This window comes from Neomonachus schauinslandi, chromosome 1, assembly GCF_002201575.2.
Source record: "Neomonachus schauinslandi chromosome 1, ASM220157v2, whole genome shotgun sequence".
NCBI lineage: Eukaryota > Metazoa > Chordata > Mammalia > Carnivora > Phocidae > Neomonachus > Neomonachus schauinslandi.
In genome coordinates this window covers 200,248,545-200,273,872 of record NC_058403.1, presented here as the reverse complement: position 1 = coordinate 200,273,872, position 25,328 = coordinate 200,248,545, and the positions used below count along the sequence as shown (strand labels likewise).

General features: G+C 51.1%; 1 protein-coding gene across 7 annotated transcripts in view; it reads right to left on the bottom strand.

The window, feature by feature from the left end:
- The window catches only part of ZDHHC3 (zinc finger DHHC-type palmitoyltransferase 3), a 55,722-nt gene that overhangs the window by 21,335 nt on the left and 9,059 nt on the right, over nucleotides 1-25,328 (bottom strand). For all 7 annotated transcript variants that reach the window (XM_044921828.1, XM_044921826.1, XM_044921831.1 and 4 more), the window contains exons 2-3: nucleotides 17,230-17,559; nucleotides 2,391-2,515 (exon numbers count right to left, since the gene is read on the bottom strand). In XM_044921828.1, the coding sequence (XP_044777763.1) occupies nucleotides 2,391-2,515; nucleotides 17,230-17,535 (431 nt within the window). In that variant the 5' untranslated portion in view covers nucleotides 17,536-17,559. The remainder of the gene's footprint in view (nucleotides 1-2,390; nucleotides 2,516-17,229; nucleotides 17,560-25,328) is intronic.

The following is a 25,328-nucleotide window of genomic DNA, read 5'->3' as shown; positions in this document are numbered from 1 at the left end:
TAGAGATGATGTAGGTAAAATGCTTTAAAAACAATACTAGCGCTACATAAATTTTACCGGTGGTCACAACCATGAGAGAGACAACATAAGAATCTGGCAGGGACCCTAAGCCGTCCGTGACTGTCTCAGCCTCAGCGTGTTTGTGGGGGTGGGGGCTTTGGGGAGGGGTGTGAGGCTTTGCCAGGGGCACAGGTCTCCACCTCTTTGTGCAAGAGCAACCTAACCCTTAAGCCCAACACCATGGCTGTCCACGTTAGCATGAATGGCTCCCTCTCCAGGATTTCCACAGGCCTCCATGGTCCTCAATGCCAGGACGAAAGCAGCCCGGCGTTCCAGAATGCCTCTCGGTGGAAAGAAGATGCACCCACACACCACCGGGCTGGAAGGAACATCTACACATCCAGGGTCAGGGAGCATCTGCGGTCAGGGAATGGGGATGGATTTAAATTCCACGGGGCTCTGTTAGGAGGACAGGATGCAAAGAGCCAGGTGCGCACTCACGCACACAGACACGCGCCTTCACTCGAGCAGGGACACTGACTCCGACTCTCTCGAGCCAGGCGGCAGGCCTCTCGGCTTAAGCAGTCATAAACCCAGCTCTGTCTGGTGTGCTGGGGATGGTGCTTATCCCGAACTGCGGGTCCCCAGATGGCCTGGGCCGCCGCAAGCCCTCCCAGAGAAGTGGTCATCAGCACACGCTTCCTGATGCGGGAGCAGGCGACACACAGGCATCCTCACTCGACTTCGTCTGAATCAGCAGCTCTTGTTTTGCTCAAGCTGATTTGTTTACTAGCACTCAAGAATACCTCCCTCGGATCATCCTGGGGAGAGAGGCGAGGAGGAGGCGGTGAGCAAAATGCCAGGCAGTGGAGGCAGCCGAGGGCTCAGGGAGGGAAGAGAAAGAACCACCGTGGTCACCCGAAAGTTCTTTCCTACAAAGCTCGAGCCTCCCTGTTGCTGGTCCAGCCTGGAAGCCCAGCGCGCCCGGCCGCTTGCACACGCCTCTACTAACCAGTGGCTTCTGCCGGGGGAGCCAGCGGACTCCCACAGTTATTCATGTCTCACCCTCACGACAAGCTGCTGGACAACAACCCCCTTTGCAGAGGACAGAGCTGAGCTCGGAGAGATGTGCTGCCTGGTCCGCGGCCCCCCAGCGTGGCGGGGGCACTGCTGGGCTTCCAGCGCTGACCTCTCCAACTCCGAGGCGGGAGCCTGCTCAGCACACTGGGCTGCCCAGAGTTGGGGCCTGGGGAACCATGTAAGCAGACGGGGCCCCTTCACTCAGGCGATGAAAACAGCTGGCTTCCCATGCCCCGGGTAACAGAAAAGGCTAGACAGGCGCCTCCACCCCAGGCACAAGCAGCAAGCCCTGAATTCGTCTGTAACAACAGATCTCAGAGGTAAACTGGCCCCACGCTGGGCTCGGCTTCTCCAAGCTGCTGGAAACCCCACGGGAGACAGCAATTAGCATAGGCCCTGTCCAAGCTCCTCAGCCGTCACCCTCAAGTTGGGGAGGTCGCCGTCTCTCTCTGACAGAAAGACCTAAGTACAATTCCATCAGACCACACAAGTCACCCCCAAACCGGAGTTCTAGTGGAAAGAGCCCTGGACCGGAGCCGCAAACCCTGGGCCCCACGCCTGTCTGTGGCTCTCACCAGGGGTGTGAGCTCGGTGTGCCCCTCCCGGCCCCCTCCCCCCCCAGTCTGAGAAAAGGACCAAGTGACACCAAGTGTAATTTAGCATTTAAAGTCCCCTTGTAGTGATGAAATGCAGTTTTTAGCTAGATGCCTTCTCGTTGAGAAGACTCAAAACAACGAAGACATCTGAAAACCAAAGGGAAAAATCACAACACATGAGATGGGGAAATGGCTTTTTGGGCCGAATCCTACAATTGTCACAACCTCTAGGAGTTTTGTTTTAAAGAAACATCTCCATTCAGGCACAGACCCTTCGTTTCCCTCTGAAAGTCAAGTAGGGCCCACCTCTTAAATGGGTCAAGTACTGGGCACTCAGAATGATTTTCCAAACCTCTGTCTCCTGTGGCCTTAAGAAATAAAGCTGTGAGGTAGGAAGAGCAGGAACCCCTTAATTTTAGAGATACAGAGACAGAGGTGGAGACAGTCAAGGGCCTGGCAGGGTCCTCCATCAGGTCTTAGGACAGGCGTCCTGAGCCCAAACCAAACGCCCTTTCCAATCTAGTGAGCTCATGGAGATCGGGGCTCAGTCACAGTGGTCACGTGCCCAGAGCAGGGGACGTTCAGAAGTCCTGCTGCTGATGGCACTCGTGCGGGAAGCAGGTGTGGGGGGTGCTGCTCCAGAGCACGTGAGAGATGGGGGAGGGGAGGAAGCGGGCCGGGGATGGGGGGTGCAAGCGGGGAGGACATGTGTACCTGCAGTGGTGGGCTCGGTCGGGCTTGATGCTGCAGCATTTCGGACACTTGTACACCACCTGTCCAGGCTTCAGCTGTAAACTCTCGATGAATTCTTTAGTGGCATTTCCTTTGGGCACCGCCCCCTGTCGGAAAGAGAAAAGGCATCAGGGCTGGGCTTCCAGCAGTTCTGATGCTCCACGGTGCAGATGGTCACTTGGGAGTGGCAACTACCCACACAGACAGGACATCTTTACCCCAACAACATGTGTGTTCAGAATTATGCCAACACCGATGGACACTTACGGACAAAGAATTTTCCGGAGGAAAAGTAAATGATTTTTCTAGAGTGAACAGTTACATTGTTCCTGATAATTTTTTATAAAGATTATTTATTTGAGGAGAAAGAGAGAGAGAGAGAGAGAGAGGGAGAGAGAGAGCATGAGCAGAGAAAGGGGCAGAGGGAGAAGCAGGCTTCCCGCAGAGCAGGGAGCCCGATGTGGGGCTCAATCCCAGTACCCCAGGACCATGACCTGAGCTGAAGGCAGATGCCCAACTCACTGAGCCACCCAGGCGCCCCATGTTCCTGATAATTTTCTATCTTCATCTTAGTGAAATAGTTTTCATTGAATCCATTCTTTCCTATGTAAATATTACTGTGAGGATTTGACTCACCGATTACTTTTTAGTCTGCGTTAAAATTTCCCAGTAACAGCTTTGGCCTTTTCGAATATTCATTGGCAGGCATCGCACCTGACAGTTCAGTTTTCCCAGGCCTAAGTTTGCAGCTCTGAACTGTTTAAACTAGAATCGGGTTTTATTTTTTACCAATCCTACTGTTGTGAAGCATCGGTAATCTATATTTGGTTCTTATAAATCCAAAAGCAACTGTGACCACTGCCCTCAGATCTGACTTGCTTTTTGACCAGAACTGCCCTCCAATTCGCTATCCCATCCTTTTCATATGCTTGTGAATACTTGGCGTTTTGCTCTGTCAACACCTTTGGGTGGCAGACCCAAAATACCACCAGAGTCTACTGGGGCTGGTGCCCGTCTGAGCAGAAGGAAAACAGGCCGTGTCCAGGCCTCAGCCAGGTCCCAGTAACCGATCCTCACCAGGTGCCTACTTGGTGCTCACTGCTATGGATTCAGGAATCAAACAAGGTGGCTGTCCCAGCAGGCTCCGGGTCTTTCGGAGAGTGACAACAATTCTAGAAGCCACTGTGCTGCCGCCAACTAGCCAAGGCAACCACAGAAGTTTCTAGAGGTGAGGGCTTTTTTTGGCTTTGTTTAAGTAGGCTCCATGCCCAGTGCGTGGAGCCCGACGCGGGGCTTGAACTCACAACCCTGAGATCAAGACCTGAGGTAAGATCAAGAGTTGGATGCTTCGGGCGCCTGGGTGGCTCAGTCGGTTAAGCGACTGCCTTCGGCTCAGGTCATGATCCTGGAGTACCGGGATCGCGTCCCGCATCGGGCTCCCCGCTCGGCAGGGAGTCTGCTTCTCCCTCTGACCCTCCCCCCTCTCATGTGCTCACTCTCTCTCACTCTCTCTCTCTCTAATAAATAAATTAAAAAAAAAATCTTAAAAAAAAAAAAAAAAGACTCGGATGCTTCACTGACTGAGCCACGCGGGTGCCCCTCAAGAGGTGAGGTTTAAGGATGGTCCTGAGGCACACACAGAGGTTTGCCAGGTGGGCCTGCGGGAGAAAAGGGGCTGTGGCCGGCGGAGGCGCATAGGGAAAGACAAAAAGGTGAGCGTGAGCACGGCACATCTGGGGGACAGTGAGAAAATCAGCACGGCGGGGCCCCGGGCATGCAGTGGCAGCAGAGAGGCTGGACTAATGGGCAGGGGCCAGCTTGAGCAGAGCACACGCCAGGCCTAAAGGCTGGGGCAGGATTCTCCTTCATGGGCCACCCAGAGCCATCAGGGAACATCTCGAGGATGACAACCCAGTTGCCTCTGCTGTGCGGGTCAGATAAGAAGAGGGAGAGCAGAGAACCCCACAGAGCAGTTAGGAGGTTACTGCTGATGGCCCAGTAAGTGAACACAGGGGTGGAGGAGAAGTGGGGAGGGAATTCAGATCCAAACAAAAGGGGCAGGGAACGAAATGAGTCCCGTGGTGGGGGAGAGGGCGTGAGAAGGGAGAAGAACACGAATGGGTCTCACCTAGAGGAGCTGGTGAATGGCCGTGCCTGTGAGGCTCCAACCCGACCTGCAGGAAGGGCTCAGCTGAGGCTCGCCACAGAGACAATGCTCAGCACACGGCAGCACAGTGGACTGAATGTTTGCGTCTCCCCCAGATTCACAGGCTGAATCCCCCAGTGTGTGGTATTAGGAGGTGGGGCCTCTGGGAGGTGATGCGGTCACAAGGGTTCCGCGAGGCGATTAGGTCATGGGGTGAGCACCTTATAACCAGTCCTCAGAGCTCCCTCCCCCTGCCTGCCACGTGAGGACACAAGAAGTGGCTGCCTACGAACCAGGAAGTGAGCCCACCCCAGACGCGGAAGCTGCCCGGACCTTGATCTTGGACTTCCCAGCCTCCAGAGCTGTGGGAGATAAATTTCTGTTGGTCAGAAGCCAGCCAGTCTCTGGTGGTCCCGAACGGACTGAGACAGGTAGCCTGTATCCTGGGTCGTGCGTGGGAGACAACACGCAGCTTTAACAAGCTACGGGCGCCCAGACTCTGATGCAGAGCTACCATACGAGAACTGTCAGCCGTGCGGCCCAGGCACTCGCATTTTTTTAAAAGCTCTCAGCAGGGCTGAGAACCACTATGCTAGACCAGGGGCTCCATGACTGGATCTACCTTGTTCGGCACCAGAGCCCCTAGCCCGGAAAAGGTCTGTTGGTTTCCGGCACGGGGTGAAAGGAGCAGTGAAAGCAAGCAGAACAAAAAAGAAGGGAGCCAAGGGTACCAGCCTTGGTGGTGGTGGTGGTGGGGGGGGGTTCCAGCAGTGTGGCCTAGCTCCCTAGCAAAAACTGGGTCTAACACTGGGTCGAGTCACAGCTCTGGGGTGGGACTGCTCCACACCCGCCATCCAAGGTCGAGGTGACACCAGGCTGCTCTTATCAGTGGGCAGCCATGAGCTACCACCATCAGGGAAGCTGATGAACAACAGAACCGGGGACCACTCCCAAGTCCCAAAGGGGCCCGGGAGGGGGAGCGACAGTGTGGTCTACTAGAGTGGGTAAGGTGGGGATTTCAGGGCTGACGGAGCATCCCTGGCCTCCCCAGAGTGGGGCTGATGGACTCTAACACGCTAAGGGAGGGGTTCCCAGGGTAGAAGAGATGAAAACTGGGTGTCAGAACCTTTCCCACAAAGAAGGAATTCTGGGGCGCCTGGGTGGCTCAGTTGGTTAAGCGACTGCCTTCGGCTCAGGTCATGATCCTGGAGTCCTGGGATCGAGTCCCGCATCGGGCTCCCTGCTCCTTGGGAGCCTGCTTCTCCCTCTGACCCTCCCCCCTCTCATGTGCTCTCTCTCTCTCATTCTCGTTCTCAAGTAAATAAATAAAATCTTTTAAAAAAAAAAAAAAGAAGGAATTCTGGGATAGGAAGAGCCACTGAAGAAACAGCAAGAACTTGGGAAATGCTGATGAGGCAAGGGAGCTGGAGTTTCATCTTTCGCTAAGAAAATGACTCACAGGGGACAAAGATTCTAGTTACGGAAACTGCAAAGACAAATCAATGAACAACTCTTCCTGAAAATCTACACCCCACCGAGCACTGTGGGAAGTGCAAGCAAGCAATGGGGGCCTGGGTCTCAAACAGCGGGTGGGGCAGGCCCCCAGGTACCCCGACACAGCAAGGAGGCTGAGCACCTAGTGAAAGGCATGGCTACCAGGACAACAGGAGCTGGGCTGGCGACCCGGGAAGGCCCAGGAGGATCCTGGCAGGTGCAGCAGGACAGAGGCAGCTGGGAAGGGAGACAGTCCAAGCAGTGGCCAGAGGTGGCCTGTCCAGGGAGTGCCGGGTAGAACAGAAGCACTGGAGCGAGAGGGTATGTGCGGGGGGTGTCTTTCTGGCAGCGGAGAAAAGATTCAGTACCGCAGTTCAATTATGGGAAGATTTTCTGTTCGTCTCAAAGAGGTCCCGGGGTGCCTCTCTGGGGAGGCAAGGGGAGCACTCTGCTCCCCTCTCCTCCTGCCCTTCACCCCACCCCTCCTGTGGCTCTCTGCTGGGCTCCCCAACTTTCCCCTGCTGACCCGTCACCAGCTCTTTATCTGTTACCACACGCGCTTTCCTGTCTCATCAAGGACCTGCTCACGCCCGAGATGGGCACCACATGGCTGACTAGGAACAGCGCTGTGCTTCCCCACTGGTCTGCCTGAGCGCCATGGGGCAACAGACAAACAGGGAACGAGAAAATCCAAAGGACTGCTCATCCACAGGAATGCTCTTCTCATTGGTGGAGGCTCAGGACTTGGAGTGGGACAGAGACCCGGTCCTGAGAAGAAACTTCTGGTATACAGGCACTGTGGGCACCAAGATGCTGAAAACTACACGTGATTCAGGGTAACCATCACCTCGTGGTGGCGGGGAGGCTGGGAGAGGAATGGAGTGGGGCGGGGTGGGAGGGATACAAAGAGTTTGCTAAACTGTCTTTATGATGTTTTACTTATGAGGCTGGAGGGGAGTGAAGATACCAGATCATCATATCATCGTACTATCCTTTATACCCTTTCAATTGTCGGAAGTGTGTCATTAAAACTTTTTCTAAAAGTTCAAAAAAGTAGAAAAAAAATCTGGTCTGCAAAATGCAGGCAGGTGGCAGAAAAGCCTAAGATAGAGATTTTTTTTTTTTTAAGATTTTATTTATTTATCTGACACAGAGAGACACAGCGAGAGAGGGACCACAGGCAGGGGGAGTGGGAGAGGGAGAAGCACGCTTCCCGCGGAGCAGAGAGCCCGATGCGGGGCTCGATCCCAGGACCCTGGGATCATGACCTGAGCCGAAGGCAGACGCTTAACAACTGAGCCACCCAGGTGCCTCTAAGATAGCAAACAAACTTTGGTAGGCAAGGACTCTATGGTATGTATGATGCCATTTAGGATATACCTCCTGACATTAAATATGCTATAAAACTATATAGCTATTTAACATGGACAACATCTCTGACAGGTTGTTAAAGGCAAACGTAGATTTCCAAACAATATAGGGCATTTAAGACCTTCTGGTACAGTCTGACACACAGTTAGACACTTGAACAATGCGGGGCTTAGGGGCCCGGGCAGACAAAACCCACATATAACTTTTGAGTCCCCCAAAACTTTACTAATAACCTACTGTTGACCAGAATATCAATAACATGAATAGTCAATTCACACATATGATGTATGTTTTATGTATTATATACTATATAATAAAGTATTTACTTAAAACAAAGGAAAGAAAATGTTGTTAAGAAAATCATAAGGTGGGTGCCTGGGTGGCTCAGATGGTTAAGCGTCTGCCTTCAGCTCACGTCATGATCCAGGGTCCTGGGATCGAGTCCCACATCCGGCTCCCTGTTCTGCGGAGAGCCTGCTTCTCCCTCTCCCTCTGCAACTCCCCCTGCTCATGCTCTCTCTCTGTATCTCTCTGTCTCAAATGAATAAATTAAAAAAATCTTAAAAAAAAAACAAAAAAAAAACCCCAAGAAAATCATAAGGAGGGGCGCCTGGGTGGCTCAGTCGTTAAGCATCTGCCTTCGGCTCAGGTCGTGATCCCAGGGTCCTGGGATCGAGCCCCACATCAGGCTCCCTGTTCCGCGGGAAGCCTGCTTCTCCCTCTCCCACTCCCCCTGCTTGTGTTCCCTCTCTCGCTGTGTCTCCTTCTGTCAAATAAATAAAATCTTAAAAAAAAAAAAAAAGAAAAAGAAAATCATAAGGAGGGGCACCTGGGTGGCTCAGTCGGTTAAGGGTCTGCCTTTGGCTCAGGTCATGATCTCAGGGTCCTGGGATCGAGCCCCGTGTCTGGTTCCCTGCTCAGCAGGGAGCCTACTTTCTCCCTCTCCCTCTGCCTTTTCCCTCGGTCACATAAATAAAAAAATTAAAAAAGAAAATCATAAGGAAGAGAAAACACATTTATAGTACTGGACTGCATTTATAAAAAAAAAAATCATGTATAAGTGAACCCGTGCAGTTCAAACCCACGTTGTTCAAGGGTCAACTCTCTGTATTTAAAAAGACAAAGACACTTGCGAATTATTAAGGTTATCTCACATAGTAGGATCACAGGTAATTTGTACTTTCTGAACCATATTTCTTAAATGTTCTAATAAGAACACATGGCTTTTGCAATTAGAAACTCACTAAAAATACACCTCAGGAAGGAGCTACCCAAAGTAGGAATATGACCAGCTTTCCTGAATTTTATAATCCAAATGTTGTGACCATCTCATTTGGAGATATCTGGGGCCCTGCCCGGAGGCCCCAGGAAACGGCAGGGTCTGGAAGTCTTTCCAAAGGCAAGGCAGGGCCCTGACCACCCAGAGGAGTGGATTTTAAAGGGGGATTGGGAAGGGCACTGGCCCAGGCAGAGAAGAAGGCCCCACAAAAGCCCAGAGGGCCACATTAATTCCTTTTAATGTAAAAAGTCACTGAGTTTGGGCAATCATGTGACCTTTTATGAATCCTGAAGTCACAAAACCACAACTGGATGTCACTCTTGTCTTACGTACAAAGGAAAAGCCCTGAGGAACATCACTGGCCCAAGGAGATAAAGCAAGGGGGCTGAGTTTTCCTAAATGAAGGCCCACATTGTTTCCCCCCCAACCACATCCAGTTTTTAAGGTCCCAGCCACCAGAGCTTGCTGTAAACCTCGGGAGGCCACACAGAAAGGGCTACAAGAGGGTACCCCAACACCTCAAAGGGCCACCGGAGCCCTCATTTCGTACCCTCATTATCGCCTGCTATTCCAGACCACGAGGGGAGACCTCGTACAACAACGCAGCCTCTTTAAAAGGCTGCCCCTCCAGCAGCACTCTATGGACGTACATCCCCTGGAAGGCTCACTCCCTTCCAGGCCAGACCCCATTTGCCTCGTGAGTCCCTCTCTCAGAGCCAGAGACCAGCCGGGCCAGTCCCTGAGACGGACGAGCCTGTGACACGAGCCCTTCCCAGCCTCTGGTTCAAACGTCTCCTGTCTCTTTCTTCCTCTTTTTAAAAAGAACATTCTCTTCTGTGCTTATCTCCACAGATTTCAGAATTTCCTGTTATTAGTTCATGGTAAGGAATTTTGTTCGGTACAATTCTGGACGGACGGCAGGGAGTCGGAAGGCCTGCTGGGACGTTTCTGCCGGTGTTATCAGGCAGCAGGACTGAGAACCGCCTATCCCCCATTCTCACACATCTCACAGGGAGGTCTCGAAGCTTCCATGTTACTGCAGCCCGGCAGACCACAACGTAGCAGTTTTTTTCCTCCACAATAATACTCGTTCGTGATTTAAAGGAATATAGAGATGAGAAAATTACAAAGGAAAACCCATTCTTTGATTTCACTACCCATAGATCCGTACAATTAATATTTTAGAGGATGTTCTTCCAGTCTTTGTGCACACAGCAAGCTAAAAACACTAAAGAATTTATAAATCCATAATGCTCGTACGTTTCTAAAATATGTATGTGGCCCCATAGTGGCATCTGTTTAAATCTGGGGCAGGGAGGTGTGATATGGTTCTATTGACCATTCCCCTCAGTGGCTAGCCCAAACTTCCAGTACCTACCTTGACCCCTACCCATTTCCTTTTCTATTTCAGAGAAAACCGAGGCTGCTGGGGTAAACCACTAGCTGGGAGGATGAGGGTCCCAGCTAATCCTGGTCTTTAGGAGCCGCAGACTTTTAGCCCAAAGCTTCTCCCGTGTTGTGTGCACACTCCGGGCTCTCCCCCCCCTCGCATCTAAGCTTCTCGAGGTCGTGCGCACTTCTGTCTCTGCTACCTCTCCCTTACTCTAGTTCACTGCTCTCCAGCACCTGGCGTCTCCACACTAGGGATACCTCTCACCAGGTCACTGTGACCAAACGCAAAGGTCAGTTCTAAGCCCTCATCTTCCTCGGATCTCCTGTGACCACCAGTCCCTCCTGTCATTCTCTCCTGAGGCTGCTCTGTTCCCTCAGGGTGTCCTCCTGCCTCTGGGGCTGGGGCCTCTTGCCCTCCCTTGGGATGCTGCCCACCTTGGAGCCCCGGTGTTCCTCAGGGATCCCTCCTCTGCTCATTCTGCACCTCCCCCACTCCCTGCCACCGACAGGCCTCCGCAGCACACCCAGTGGTGACGCTCAATCGCCAGCTCCAACTGAGACCTCTTTTCGAGCTGCAGACATCTCCACATGTTTGTTCAAGAGGCATTAAAGCCAAAGAAAACCAACCCTCCCAAATTCACCATGCGAGAACTGAATCTGTTCCTTTCTCCCCCCGCCCCCCACTCTCCCTTCCTGGGGAAGGGCCCACCTGGCCCGTGGGACATCCGGTTACTGTGCATTCAGGGTAGAAATCCGGCAGCCATCCCCAGCTCTCCGAACCCTCTGCCCCACATACTGGCCCCAAACTGTGCCTCAAATCCCATGTCCTCCCCTCCATGCTGCCATCCTGGTATTCATTCCGGCCCATCCTCACGTGCCCCAGATGTTAGGGCATCTCCCACCTCTGTTTATTCTCCTTAACTATTTCCCAGAGTAAACTTTCTAAAATGGGAATCTGGCCATATTATTCTCCCTGCCTGGATGCCTTCACAGGCTTCACAGAGCCTTCCCCGGGCCCAGCATCCGAGCTCTTGGGCAGGGCGCATGCAGGCCTGCCACAACCCAGCCCTGGACCACTGATGCAGCCCCCCACCCCATCCCTGTGGACTACCTGCACTTTCCCAAAGGCACTGTGCCCTCCAAATCTTCCTCTTGGGCCCCCAGGGACCCCATGTCAGCACCTCTGCCCAGCCTGCCAGGCACCTGCTTGCCTCTTGCACTGGAACCAAAACCCACTCAGGGATCACCTCCTCTGCCTTCTTCCTCATGGCCCTGGGCCACACCCAAGACAGAAGCCTTTGCTGTCCTGGCCTGTTTTTATTTGTCTTATAACACCTATCATTTAAGTACACACTGATCGTGCATGGCTGTAAATTCCTGGACAACAGAGACAACGTCTTTCAACTTCCTGCCTGGTGCATGGCCCAGGGCCTGGCACGGAGCATGTATTCAATAAACCCAAGCTGAAGGATAATGATGATCTAACAGACATTTACAAAGTGCTCCTATGCCAGGCACAGTTCCAAGTGCTTTATTGTACTTTCTCAGTTAATTCTGCCAATAAACCTATAGGCAAAGACTATGTTATTCCCCATTTTACAGATGAGGTAACTAAAGCAGAGAAATCAAGCAACTTCTCAAGATTATATGGCTAAAAGGTGGCAGAACCAGGATTCGGACCCAGGCAGTCCAAGTGTAGAAGCCTCGTCTCTATCAGAAGACAAATTAGGTATTTACCAGATGCTGCTGTTAAGTGATTGAAAAGGCTTTTCACAATCGCCTTGATGCCACAGTCTCGTTCTCCTGCCAACAACTGTATCAGCATGCTAACACTAAGACTGAAACAGGCGTGTTTCAGTACGTATTTAGAATAACACGACAGTGTAAGAAGGACACAGAGAAGGTTCCAAAGAAATACCAACGAGTCCAAGGCCTCAACATCCCCATGCATTTTAATCGGCAAGGATGAAGCTTGCTTAAAGTGTTTCAGGGGCCCTGGGATTGAGGTATGAGCACACCTGCTGTCCGGGCAGAAACTCTCCCTCGATTAGCTCTGCCAGGAACAAGGTGACAAGCCCCAGGCCTGAGTCACAGGCCACCTGTCTCCTCCACAACAAAGTGGGAGGTAGGTAATCCCCAAATGGTCACTATCCTCTCTCTGGAGCCAGAAAGATTTTTCCATTGGTGTTTCATTTATTTATTTGTTTGTTTGTTTGTTTATTTGACAAAGAAAGAGATAGCAAGAGCAGGAACACAAGCAGAGGGAGTGGGAGAGGGAGCAGCAGACTTCCCGCTGAGCAGGGAGCCCGATGCGGGGCTGGATCCCAGGACCCTGGGATCATGACCTGAGCCGAAGACAGATGCTTAATGACTGAGCCACCCAGGTGCCCTCCATTGGTGTTTCTAAGTTGCTCAGTGACAGGTATGAGAACTTGCCTGGCACGAGGGAGAATGAACCCCTAGACAAGTGACCTGACCTGGGGGAATAGGTCAGTACCTCTGGCCACACCCAGCGCCGGCCTATTACCCGGCATGCTGCGGGAGGGCCCAGTGCTATCCCTCCTCTGCGTTCCTGGAGGCTGGCCATCATGACCCATCATGCTACTGGCCCGAGTAAATACTTGCTAACCGACTCTGTACACAGTGTGTAATCGATAAGGTCACAGAGAGAGGCTCCAGAAGGGAACGCCAACTGCACGTGGATGAGTTTTGGCAGGTGAAACGGAAATAGAGGCCTGCAGGGGTCTGGGACAGTCGTGTGAAGTCTGTGTAGAGCAAGGTATTCACAAGGTGGGATTCAAAGGGAGGGAGGAGCAGTGGAGCAGGCAGACAGATGGGTTTTCTTTTCCTTAACAACATGGTTAAATTAATTTATATGCCTCCTTTTGTCAAATCTCAGATTTGGGGTCATTTACAATGGTGAGTTAGTAAATGATTAGTTAGTAAATGATCAGAAGGGTTTACACAATTATTGCAACTGCGAAGCACTTGGCTTTGAGGTTCCTGGCAGCCGGGGCAAAACGGGAGAAGCTATGCCTCTCAGCTTTAAGCAGCTTCTGGGAGACAGACAGATGTCCCTGATCTAAATCTTAAAGGGAATCCCTTAGGATTCCTGAGGAAGCTCACAGGATGAGGAAATAAAATGTATCTGCAAAGGGAAAGGAAAAAGTGGCGAAGTTGGGGGGTGGGGTGGGGAGGGAGACGACACAGAGAGCTCCTTGATATGACACACCCTCAGAGTGAGCACGGTGAGGGCACCTGAGACCAGACCCTGGTCTGACTTGGGCTCTGTCCATGCCATGCTGCCTCTAGGCCAGCCCCCCCGCCAAGTGAGGCCCCTTTAGCCCCTTTCTTGCTCCTTCCAGGCCCATCCCTCTTACCCCACTTCCCATGGGAGCTTCACCTCCAAGAGGGCTCCTTACACATCTGTGAGCCATTCCCTCTTCCCTCTCCTGCTCAAGCTCTGCACGGACCCGTTTCCCACTGCAGTGCAGGGAATGACTGCTAACTGGTCCAGAAAGCTACGGGTGGTTGCAGATGGTCTGATGGTCCAACCACGGTAAGATTTCAAAGCTGGAAGGGGTCTAGCAACTGTTTGGGGGAGACTAGAAGAGATTCTTTTGTCTTTAAAAGATAACCTAGTAATACTAACAAACCCAAATGATAAACAATGCATACATTGTTACATGTTGTTTATAACCCACGAAGATAGTTTTTTGAGAAGAACTATATGCAACCTGAATTCCTGAGATACAAAACATTATAATCCTGTTAGGGAGTTTCTTAGGACCCTGCAGTGGCACCTTCCTAAAAACACACCCGCCCTGGAGTGTTAATAAAGAGCCCCCAATCTGATGTGTTTTCAGTGTGAGATTGAGGCTCCCCATGCTGCCCCAAGGCCTCCCCAACCCTCTCTGGATGCACTGGGTTTTGCATAACACGTCAGTGTGCTGGCAGAGAGGAAAGGCAGGTGGCTGAAGAGCCTGAGGTGGGGCATGCCTTTAGGACATGTCTGAGTTGCTCCCCTTACTGATGGTTGATATTTGACCGATGCTTCATTTGGGGGCCCAGTTTTCTTTGGCGCCACCAGCAAAACACACCGGTGGGAAGCTGACTGGTGTTTGGGGTATAGTCTATGGTTCTCACTCACTGGGGACTGGCAGCGGTGAGAATCATTCACTCCTGCATCCAAGTGCAAGGGGCTAGACTGAGGAGACCCCCCGGAGAGGCCACGCAAGTCAGTGCGGGGTAAAAGGACGCATGCGTGTGAGGGCAGCTGGGATGCCAGGCCAGAAGCCTTCCCGCCGCCTGCCTCCCAACGTCCAGTTCCCGGACTCACGTGCCTTCTAGAAACCAATGACCTCGCACGAAGTTGTCTGATCCTGACCCTGCACCAGCCCTAAACCTGGCTCTCTGCTCACGTGTAATATAGACACAGTTGGCCAGAACAGAAGCCTTGATTTCTCTCCAAAATCTGTTCTCGACTCTCCCATTTAATAAACGGCACCAGCAATCCCCTAGCTGCTCGAGCCAAGACGCTGGAAGACACACTCTCTAGTCCCTCTCCATTCTGTCGGGCCCTGCCCCACACCAATCAGAGCAGAATCTCTGGGGGTGGGGCGCAGGCGTCCGTACTTCTTCAAAGCTCCCTAAGGGATTCTAATGTGCGGCCAGGTTTGAGAATTAGTGGCTTAAAATACACTCCAAATTCAACAGCTTCTGTCCAGCTTCACTGCTCCCACTTTGGTCTGAGCCATCAACCATGTCGTGTGCAGACCACTGCCATCCCTCTAATCCTCCTGGGTCTCTGCTCCACCTCAAACCCGCATTACAAGCACAAGACACTGTTTTTTTAAAAAAATCAGGTCATGTCATGCCTCTCCGTTGGCTTCCCACTACATTGAGAGTAAAGAGCAAAGCTCTCATGAGGCCCTCAAGGCCCTGCACGATCTGGCTTCTGCAGTCCTACCTACCTCTTCCAGCTCCTCTTGCTCCCACTCACCACACGGAGGTCACCCCGGTCTCAGTCCTGCTCCCCAAATACTCCAAGTGCGTGCCTACCTCTGCGCTTTTGCACCTACTCTCTCCTCTTCCTGGAAGGCTCTGCCCTCAGGGGCTTCATCTGCCTGACTCACAGCTCCATGTCATTTAGGTCTCAGCTCCGAATGGCACTGCTCAAGGCCTTCTCAGATCCCCTAGAGCTAAAGCAGGCCCCCTGTGCCCCAGAAAAATCACCACCACATCACCCCGATCACACTCTTCGATTGTCTTTAAAATACTTATCACTGTTTGAAATCACCTTGTTCGGTCGCTCACGTCTTCACTGCCTGACCCCCTGCGCTAGGACATGAGTTCCAAGGAGGCAGGGATGCTGGTCTGTCTTGTCACAGCTGCCGCCATTGCTCAGAAAGGCCCTCTCACGTAGGAGGCACTCAATGGGCATGGCATTCACTTTGTCCCTCATCAGGGCCCCCAGGGCTCTTCCTCAGGGCTGCCAGCATGATCCCTGTAAAATGACAACTGGGTCTCACCACTCTCACTCAAAATCCTCAGGGGCTCTGGACCACCCCTCGTCATCCAACTGCCACCGAAACCCATCCGCCTCCTCAGGTCCCACCATCCCACGCAGCTCCCGGGAGCCTCGAGGGGCCACACGCCTGCGTGCCCGCAGCTCTCTTGGCCTGGCCCACCGTCAGGGTCTTCCTACCCTGCCACCTGCCACTTCCCCTGCCAACAGACGCTGCTCTCGCAACAACTGGCCAGTGCGACACCCAGCAGCCGTCCTCGTCGGCTAGACTGGTTCACGCCCCCTCCCTTGTTTTTCCACAGCAACCCGGGCTTTCCTCTGCCACAGCCTTTGTCGCATGGGGCTGGCCTCACCTGTCTTCTCTAGACAGAGGGCACTCCGGTTGGAACCACATACAAGTTTTCCCCCTGCTTCTCGACGTTTGCATTACGTCACTTGGCCTTTACGAAAGACCCACTTTAGTACCTGTTTCGGCCAACGCAAAGACATCCGAAGAGGATGTTCGCTTTTACAACATGCGAATTGCTTCTTCGCTTGATGCTGTTTGGCTTATGAAAGGTTTCACAGGAACGCTTTCAGATAGTGGGGGAAACCTGTACGCCAAGCCCTTCAAGGGCTGGCTGACTGGTGACCCCATAAATGGTGCCAGCACGTGCAGGAGAAGAGGTGCTATCTGGACCGGCTGTTGATGTGTAATCGAGCTGGGAAAGCTGCTCTCCCTCGGGATGGATTAACAATCCACCGCCTGAACCGGCAGGAAATGGAGCCCTTCGAGGAGGGAACGAGCCCAGGACCCAGGGTCTCTATTTTGCTCTCCCTGGGGCTCACAGAAACAGAGTCTGGGTGGCCAGTGCCACGGCCAGTAGGGGTGCTTTCGTTCTCTTATTTCAACATACTCGTCCTAAGCACTCAAACAATGAAGCCACAGGAGGTCTTTATCAAATCACGCACTCTCGCTTTTCCCATACGAGATAATGAACAGGAACGGAGGGTTTAATACCAGGGTACATGACGTTCAGTAGCCACTTGCACAGCTTGGTATATTTAGCTAAGTCATCAGGCAGAACACCACCGCTCTACCCACAGATATTCACCAAGAGGCACTTGCTGCCGCCTGAAACAGGCTTGTCCAGCTTTTCAGCAAAATGAGCCTCGCCCAAAGTGAAGGCCATTTCCGTGCAGGTTCCTGGAACTGGATATGGCTTTAATTTCAAGAGCACCTCGCTGCAGTCCTGTCTTCACTGGGAAGCCCTGCCCTGACCCAACCCCTCAGCATGCCCTCCACTCTGATGATCTGTCCCCAGTCTCCATGGTTATCTGACTGTGCCTTTCGAATGAACACGAGGCTAGGTTTCCGCTAGGCCAAACCCCTCCTGTAGCAGGCTCCATTACCGTATACACCCGTGTACATACAGGTTCATCCAGCCAAGACAGAGAGATGCTGTGGCACAGATGGTGTCCCCTCGGGGGGGCCTGAGTTCACTTTCCCACCCTGGCCCTGGCCCTCCTGTTCTCCACACTCCCAAGGTCCATGGGAACATGCAGGTTGTGGCCATGCCAGGGCCAGAGGAGGAGAGTGTGGGCTGGTTAAAACAGGCCCAGACATACTCACGGGGTCCGTCAGCATGGCCCGGCAATGGGACGCCAGGGCCAAGAAGGCCAGCAGGTTGAACACGACTCCGTTGACGATGCTGTACACGTAGTCTCGGGATGGAATCAGCATGACAAAGAGGACCACAAACTCCGCATAGAGGACCAGAAACCAGGTGACAATGGCGCAGGCAATGCCACAGCCGTCACGGATAAACCACATGGTTCCCACGGGACCGGGGTGGGGAGGTGGGACACACTTCTCTGGCTGGAGGTACTCTGGCTTCCGCTCAATGTCTCGGAAGTGGTGGGTGGGGATAAGCATCATAAGCTATTCTGTCCATACTGGCATCTGGAAGAGAGAAGAAAGGACCCAGAAAATTGGTGGTGTCTTGTTATCAACGATATTTGACAAAATTACCTTTCTAAAGTGAGCCATGAGGGATGCCTGGGTGGCTCAGCCGGTTAAGCGTCTGCCTTTGGCTCAGGTTGGGATCCCAGGGTCCTGGGGCCGAATCCTGCCTCTGCCTCCTTGCTCAGCGGGGAGCCTGCTTCTCCTGCCTGCCGCTCCCCCTGCTTATGCTCTCTCACACACAAATAAATAAAATTAAAAAAAAAAACAACCTTAAAACTCAGTATGTAATGGGGCGCCTGGGTGACTCAGCCGGTTAAGCATCTGCCTTTGGCTCAGGTCACGATCCCAGGATCCTGGGGTCGAGCCCCGCATCGGGGTCCCTGCTCCGCGGGGAGTCTGCTTCTTCCTCCCCCTCTGCCCCCCCAACTCGAGCTTGCTCTCCCTCTCTCAAATAAAGAAATAAAAAAATCTTAAAAAAAAATAAAATAAAAAATAAAATGTGAGTGCTTGGGACACCTGGCTGGGTCAGTCGGTAGAGCATGTGACTCTTGATCTAGGGGTCATGAGTTTGAGCCTCACGCTGGGTGTAGAGTTTACTTAAAAAAAAAAAAGAAAAGAAAAGAAAAGAAAAGTAAGTTCTCTTCCTTACTTCCTTCCGAGAGTTAACTTAGCTTTTGTGAAATAGGGCCGCCTTGCCCAAAGCCTTCAAGTGACAGATATGCAAAGGGAGCCTTCCAAGGGCAAATGCTTCACCCAAGGTCAGCTGGAGCTGCAGCTGCACAAACAGGACACCAGTTCAGAAGTGGGGCTAGAACTCAGGTCTCTTTGTTTACTAGGGATCGATCTACCGGGAGGATGGTGTCAACAGATATGTTCCAGTTGTGACTTAAAAGACAAGACGGGGCACTGAGCACCAAGCCCTCTGGGAAAACTCTCTTTAGCATGGAACTGCTGCCTCTATGCCAAGGACAAACCCAGAGGCTGGTATTGAGGCTGTCTGGGGTTAATAGGGATGAGTAGGAGGAAAGGACCTGGCGACCTAGGACATCTTTGGACTCACTGTCCAACATTCTCCTGTTTGGGCCATAGGACTGAAAAACCCCGGATAGGGAAGGTTCTTGAAACCAACCAGGTTTTTCAGTCCTGTGGCCCAAACAGTTGATTTCCCAGGAATCAGAGACTCCCTGAGTTCTGCCCTCCTTGCAGGTGATGGGGTCAAGTGGAGAATGTTGGACAATGAGTCCAAAGATGTTTCCGCACCACCTGGCTGTGAGGCTTCGTGAGCCTTTGTGTCCTCACCTGCGGAGATACCTCCTTCCCGCCCCAGCACCCCCTCCCAGGGCTGGTGTGAGGCTCCAGAGAGCTGGAGGTGCTCCCGATGAACGCTGCAGACTATAGCAGCCCACATACCACGGACCCCACACACGTGGCATATTCTCTCTAGGAAAGACATCCATTCCTTCCGAAACAAGTGCTGAGCAACACGCCCCTTCTTCCTAGCAGCTGCAGCCCACGTCTCTGGAGACAGCAATGAAGTAACTCAGGATCGATAATAAAGTCGATCTGTCCACAGCACGTGCTGCAAGACGCAGCAAGTACACATTTCCTTCCTCTGATTCCTTATCTTACACCTGGCGGCCTGTTGCTCACCAGGCCGGTTTCAGTCAGCAACTGCGCCGGCACAGGCCAGCCCCAGATGGAGGCGCCACAGAGCGACCACCGGAGCTGTCTACAGCACTGCGAGTGACATCTTTGGGCTTCTGAGAACTCCAGGCACTTGGCAGCGGAGGCAACCATTCACAAGGAGCGCGGCTCTGCGTGTTTTTCTGGAGGCCAGGGCTCTACGGGGCATGGGCAAACCTTCAGTGGTTGTGCTGGGCTTTCCTCACCCTTTGGCCTTCTTCCTCCCCAGCCCTCCTCCCCAACAAAGAGCCTCTGGACTGAATATGCTGTAGCCCTGACGAGTAAGGACGTGTCCAGAAAGCTGAGCCGGCAGTCACTGCTACTCAAATTGACAGACATTCTCGAGTCGAAAGTTGCAGAGGCTAATAATGAAAGAATAAGGCCAGGGCCTCCCCTCCCCAGGATGGCAGAGAATTAGTGGCCGAAAGGCAGTTTGATGTGTACCACGTACTCGTCCAAAGAAACATCGACTCAACAAATAGAGTGACTATCACATCCTGGGTACACTGTGCTGGGAGCTGAGGGTCGGGAAGTCGTGACATATGGAATAACCATCCCAAGTAGAGTAAAAGCAGTGGTTCCCCACAGGCCGTCAACCAGAATCTTCGAATAAAGCAACCTTGTGCTCTCCATGAGACAATGGCAATTGGTGCCGCCAGCGACAACCTAGAGGGATGAACGATGCAAGGACACCCTTCTGAGGTGCTAAATGGAAGGACAGCAGGAGCTGGCAGACTGGACCCGGGCCCAGCAGATTCTAAAACTCTAAGCTCCATTCAACCAAAAGCCAACAAATGAAAAGCTGAAATCCCATGAAATCCCATGAGTCCAAAGCTGATCAAAGCTCACCACTTTGATAACCACAGGCAAGCATTCTCTTGGTTTTTCCTGCTGCTGTACAGGTCTGTAGGAACCCAGGCTCTAAACCCATAAAGTTGTACCGGACCACAGCCACGCCATTCGAAGACGTATTGTCTCTGTCTGCTTTTGCATTACAATGGCCCAGCTGAGCAGTTGTCATGAGACCGTATGACCTGTGAGCCTAAAGCCTAAACTATTTACTCTCTAGCTTTTTTTTTTTTTTTTAAGATTTTAGTAATCTCTAAAATATTTAAGTAATCTCTACACCCAATGTGGGGCTCGAACTCATGACCCCGAGATCAAGAGTCGCATGCTCCATTGACTGAGCCAGCCAGGCGCCCCTACGCTCTAGCTTTATACAGAAGTTTGCTGACTCATGGTTCGAGGCGGTTGTTACCCACCAGATAACTGAGATTTGTCTTGGCTCCAGCTTTCCCTGCAGAACAGCTCAGTGTGTCAGAAATGGGCGGTTACAACTCACCCCACCCCACCCATGTCTGTGGCAGCAAAACCTCCTGTCATCTGCAGCCCGCAGTTCATCTCGCTGAAAGCCGTGTACTCCATCAAGATGTTCTTCAATTAGCATAAAAGGTGTGGTTTTCTGCAATGGATGATCACTGAAAATAAATTTCAGAACAATGCTCCCTTGTAGATACGTATTTCCAGTGATTACGTTACACTCATAGTATATTCAGACCAGTTGACTGTATTCGCTCGTCAATTACTCATTCTTGATTGTACACATGGCAACAACTTGACTAATGTTGCGTATGTGTGGTTTTGCTGAGGAACAGACCCTTCCACGTAAGTAAATTTCCCAGTAACTGTGGCTTGTTCCTGAGCAGATACACGGTTTAACCATTAGGATGGTTAAGGTGGAAATAAAAAATAAAACATGGAAGTAAAATAAAAAACAGACCAAAAAAAAAAAAAAATATATATATATACTATACCTGCTCCTGCCTTAAGTACAATAACCATCCATTTCTTTGGAATGATTTAGTTATTACTGGGCATATCAATTACTGGAATGTATCAGGGAATGATGTCCTCAGGGGTCATGGAGACTCACTGAGCTCTTGGCCTCACACCAACTGGCCTGTGCAGACTACTAGAATTCTAATTCCAACATCTCCTTTGTATGGTTCTTTGTCTTCCTCTTCCATTCCTGGCTACTGTCATTCCTGTGCCTATAGTTGCCAACCCCCCTGACAAATTCTCCATTTATGACCGCTAATTGGCTGTGGGCTGGAAAACAAATAAAACTAAAGCCGGTTTAGTTTTGTTTGTTTGTAAAAGAAGGGTACTCATTTTCGGTAACAGGCCTTTAGGGAACACCTGCTATGCTCTCCCACCACACAGTTCCTGTGGGCTGGAAGCCCTGTCTTTTCATCAGCCCAGGGCCTGGCATGTAGTAGCCATTTACCGTGTGTGTTTGTTACACAAATGCTTGAGTACGATGCCAGAGCTCTGTGATCCCAGGCCCACCTCTGGCGGCCCTGTCTGCTTCCTTTCAGGGGTGTGGCCATATCCTAGACGGTGGAGAGTGCACCAAGTAGGACTGTGAAGTAAGTGGACTGTGACTCTTATTTAAATAACCAGAACGTTCCATCCTCAAACAATGTGGGACCAAAGAGTGTAGAGAGGAGCTCTGTTTTCCCCTCACTGGTGAGGGAGAACCTGTGATCTGGGCCAGCACCCAGACAAGGGCACACTCGGCAGAGTCAGACACCAAGTACTGAACTCAAGTTCACATTCCAACCCACACTTTAGCGTTTCAAAATATCCTGCTCAAAACCAATCAAAGCACATGGCGGTGAAGAGTTTATTTAACCCCAAGGCCCCTCAAGAGCAATGGGAGCAGCTTTCCAATAAGGATCTGTTCCTTAAATTAGTCAACTGGAAATCTTAGAAATACGGGGAAAACCTCACCTCGAGCAAATTGTGCACTTTCCCTTCATTCTGCCCCTAATGACCACAGCAGGAGAGGCAAATGTTGACCTTTTATCCTTTTCTAGTTTTGAATTAGGGAAACTCCAATCCTTGGGGTTGAGGAGAGGCTCTTTGCCCATGACCGACTGCCCACGAGTCCTTGCTTGTGAGCGTTGGGCAGACTGTTGGCTCAGGCCTCTGGGTTGTGCACACAAGGAGGCTGGTGGGTCTGGGGACCTTTAATCCTGCCCACCAGCTCACACCCTCAGAAGGACGGCCTCCTCCAGTCCTCCCCCCACCCCACCCCTTTTCATCCCATTCCCTTGCCCTGCTGACTCTCTAAATTCTCCTGTCTTCATTTCAGTTCAATTCAAAAACGTATCCCTGGAGCAGCCACTAAATGTAAGCAACTGTGCGGGGGCTCACACACAAGGGATTATGAGGACAATAATGTGTGTGCGCTGCCCAGTTCAGGCCCTGCCATTCCCCTCTCCCAGCTCCCGATCTGCTAAGACTAGTCTTACTTGCTTTGCTCTACTTAACCTGTAAGTCCCAGTTTGTTCGGCGTTAGAGCCTGGTATCTGGCAGGAGTATGTGCTCAAATCATTTCTTGAGTGAATGGATGCAGAAATCGGACAGACCTACCCCACAATGACCTTAACACACAGGTTTCTAATGAACAGCACAATGGAGAGGCAAATAGTACGTCCCCCCCAAAAAAACAAACAACAACAAAGCCCAGAAATGAGATAAACAGACTTTCTCATGGCCCGGGCATCTAAAGGGAGAGGATCTGAGCAGGGTATGGAGCCAGGTGAAGCGTTCTGTTCAGACAAAGGCAGGGAGAGTGGTGACGCAGGTTGGGGGTGCTGGATGTCTGGGGCTGTGTGCGAAAGTGTGCGCATACACGGGCTGTGTTGGGACTAGGACTAGGAGGTGGGGGGCGCTAAGTGGAAATGAAGCGCTGAAGGTAGGATTATGTTATGTAGGCTACGTTTTACAAGGCCTCGGGCTTCAAGGTGAGTTGGGACTTCACCCTGGAGGTACTGGGGAGGCACCCGAGTCTCTGAGGAAAGCTATAAGGACCGTAGTCACGCTGTGGTAAGGGCGCTCTGGCATTAACAGGCAAGACAAAATGAGACAGACAAGAGGTCTCCGAGTCCACCAGATGCCAACGAGCCCGGGGAGGCACTCAGGCAACAGGCCAGAGATGCAGTTGGGTGGAACTGGGTTTTCTGATCCTCTTCCATTTTGTTTCCAAAGAAAGATCTAAAACAATGATCATTTGGCAATTTTAATTATACTAATCTATGTTGTACTGCTTTGGCCAATGGTTCTAGAGCATTAAGAAGAGTTGGCTTTTCCATATGTTAGTAATCCATGCCCAAAGTCATTACTCTTCTACCTGGTGGATGAGCACACTGAGGCCCAGAAAGGCCAAGGGACTAAGCCCTGGGGGTAAGGAAGTCATAGGAGGATTCACAGTACCAGAGGAGTTCTAGAGCTCCCCGGAGCTAGCGATCAGATGATAAGGAAGATGCAGTGTTGTGTCAGGATGACCTTCTGAGCTCTGCTATCCGAGAATGTGGGAATTCTGAGGAAATCATCTAGTCTTCCTTCTTAGAGTTTCAGAAGCAAAAAACAGAAATGACTGATAGTGATCATTTTCTAAAACAAGAGCAAAAACAAAATCCCCCTACACCTGGTCCACAGAATTGCCTCCAGATCTATAACTCACATGCTTCATTATACCTGACCACAGTGTGCCCCCCACTAATCCAGACAAGCAGACGCAAATCTATTTAGTGAAATGCAGTCTGGGGCGCTACAAGCCCCAGGGTTTGGGGTACTGGGTTGGCGCTGTGGTATGCACTCATGACTCAATTTCCATGCTGCCTATCTATGGCTGAGCAACACAAAGGGGTTTGAAAGGGTGGTGTTAATGGCCAAGCTCACAGGTCCCATCCCACTGTGGCCCATCAGCAGGTTAGCCAGGCTAGATGCCTAGCCAAGTGTTGACCATTAGCGATGGCAAGAGTCGCCTGTAGTTACCCATCATCTGTTGAACGGTGGGCAAGTCCTTATAAATCCATCACCTGCCCTAAGAAAATTGACCCAAAGCCCAGGCTTTATGCATAAGGGTCAAAGCCACGACCATCACATAAAACATACAAGTTCTGTATTGGAATGTATTAGAGCCCCCACAACTCCACTGTTCTCCATCCAGCAAGTGTCTCAGGAACTGCAGATCCTCTCAGATTGCCAACATCCCTGGCTTTCACGAGATAAGATGCTATCCCGAAGTCCCGGATTAGTTCAGCTAGATCTAAAATCCTTACAAGCATCTCAAAGTACTTTGTGAAGATTACTTTCCTAAGACACCACACCCACTCACATTCTCACATCCACACATGCATTCATGCACAGCACAGAAGTAGGTTTTGGGGGCTGCTCAGATTAAAGTAGCATTAACACACCCAACCATTGAAATATCTGTACACAGACTGGCCGAATAAACTCAAATCAGGTGCAATTATTTTCCCTTGGCTTAGAGACAAAGGTCATCCAAACACTCCAAAAAAATTTTTTTTAAGGATTCAACTTTCTGGGTCCCTACTAGTAGGAACATATAGTTCATCTATAGATCAACTCAATTTCATCAACTCCTTAGCTGACGTCATGAATATCACCAAGGTAGTAGAAACCCTTAAATCAGAGGCTTTTAACATAGGTCAGCATTTGTTTCAGCTGAATAGTTAACATTTTAATAAATCTAGTATTATGCTGAATTGCTGGTGGGGGGGGGGGGGGGGGGGGGACTGGTCTGATATCCTCTTGAACTTGCCCTAAACACTGAATTCTCACCTAAACTAATTTTTACTACAGTTAAAGAACTCAGTCTACCCTTACACAATCACTTAAAAGGGGACTAAAAGGTACCCTGAAAGAAGGCAGCATCTTTTCTGGTACTTCTATCATTTTTCTCAATTGAAATTCATTTTAACGAGTATATCAATAACCTCCTATGGCTTAAATCCTACTGTCTCAAAAATGTGGTGTTTGCCTCTTTTAGAACTTCTCACATTTCAGAGTGATAGACTTAAAAGCATTCAAAAGCCAGCCCTACAACTTCAAAGATAAATAAATGGTCCATGCCCTAGAAGCTTTAGGAAGGTATCTGAAGAAGTAGAAAACCAATTTATCTGAGCTACAATTCTCTTAATTTGTGTAAGGATCTAAAAGGGTCATAAATTTTATACCCATTTTTAGAGGGTTCTCAGAAAAAGAAT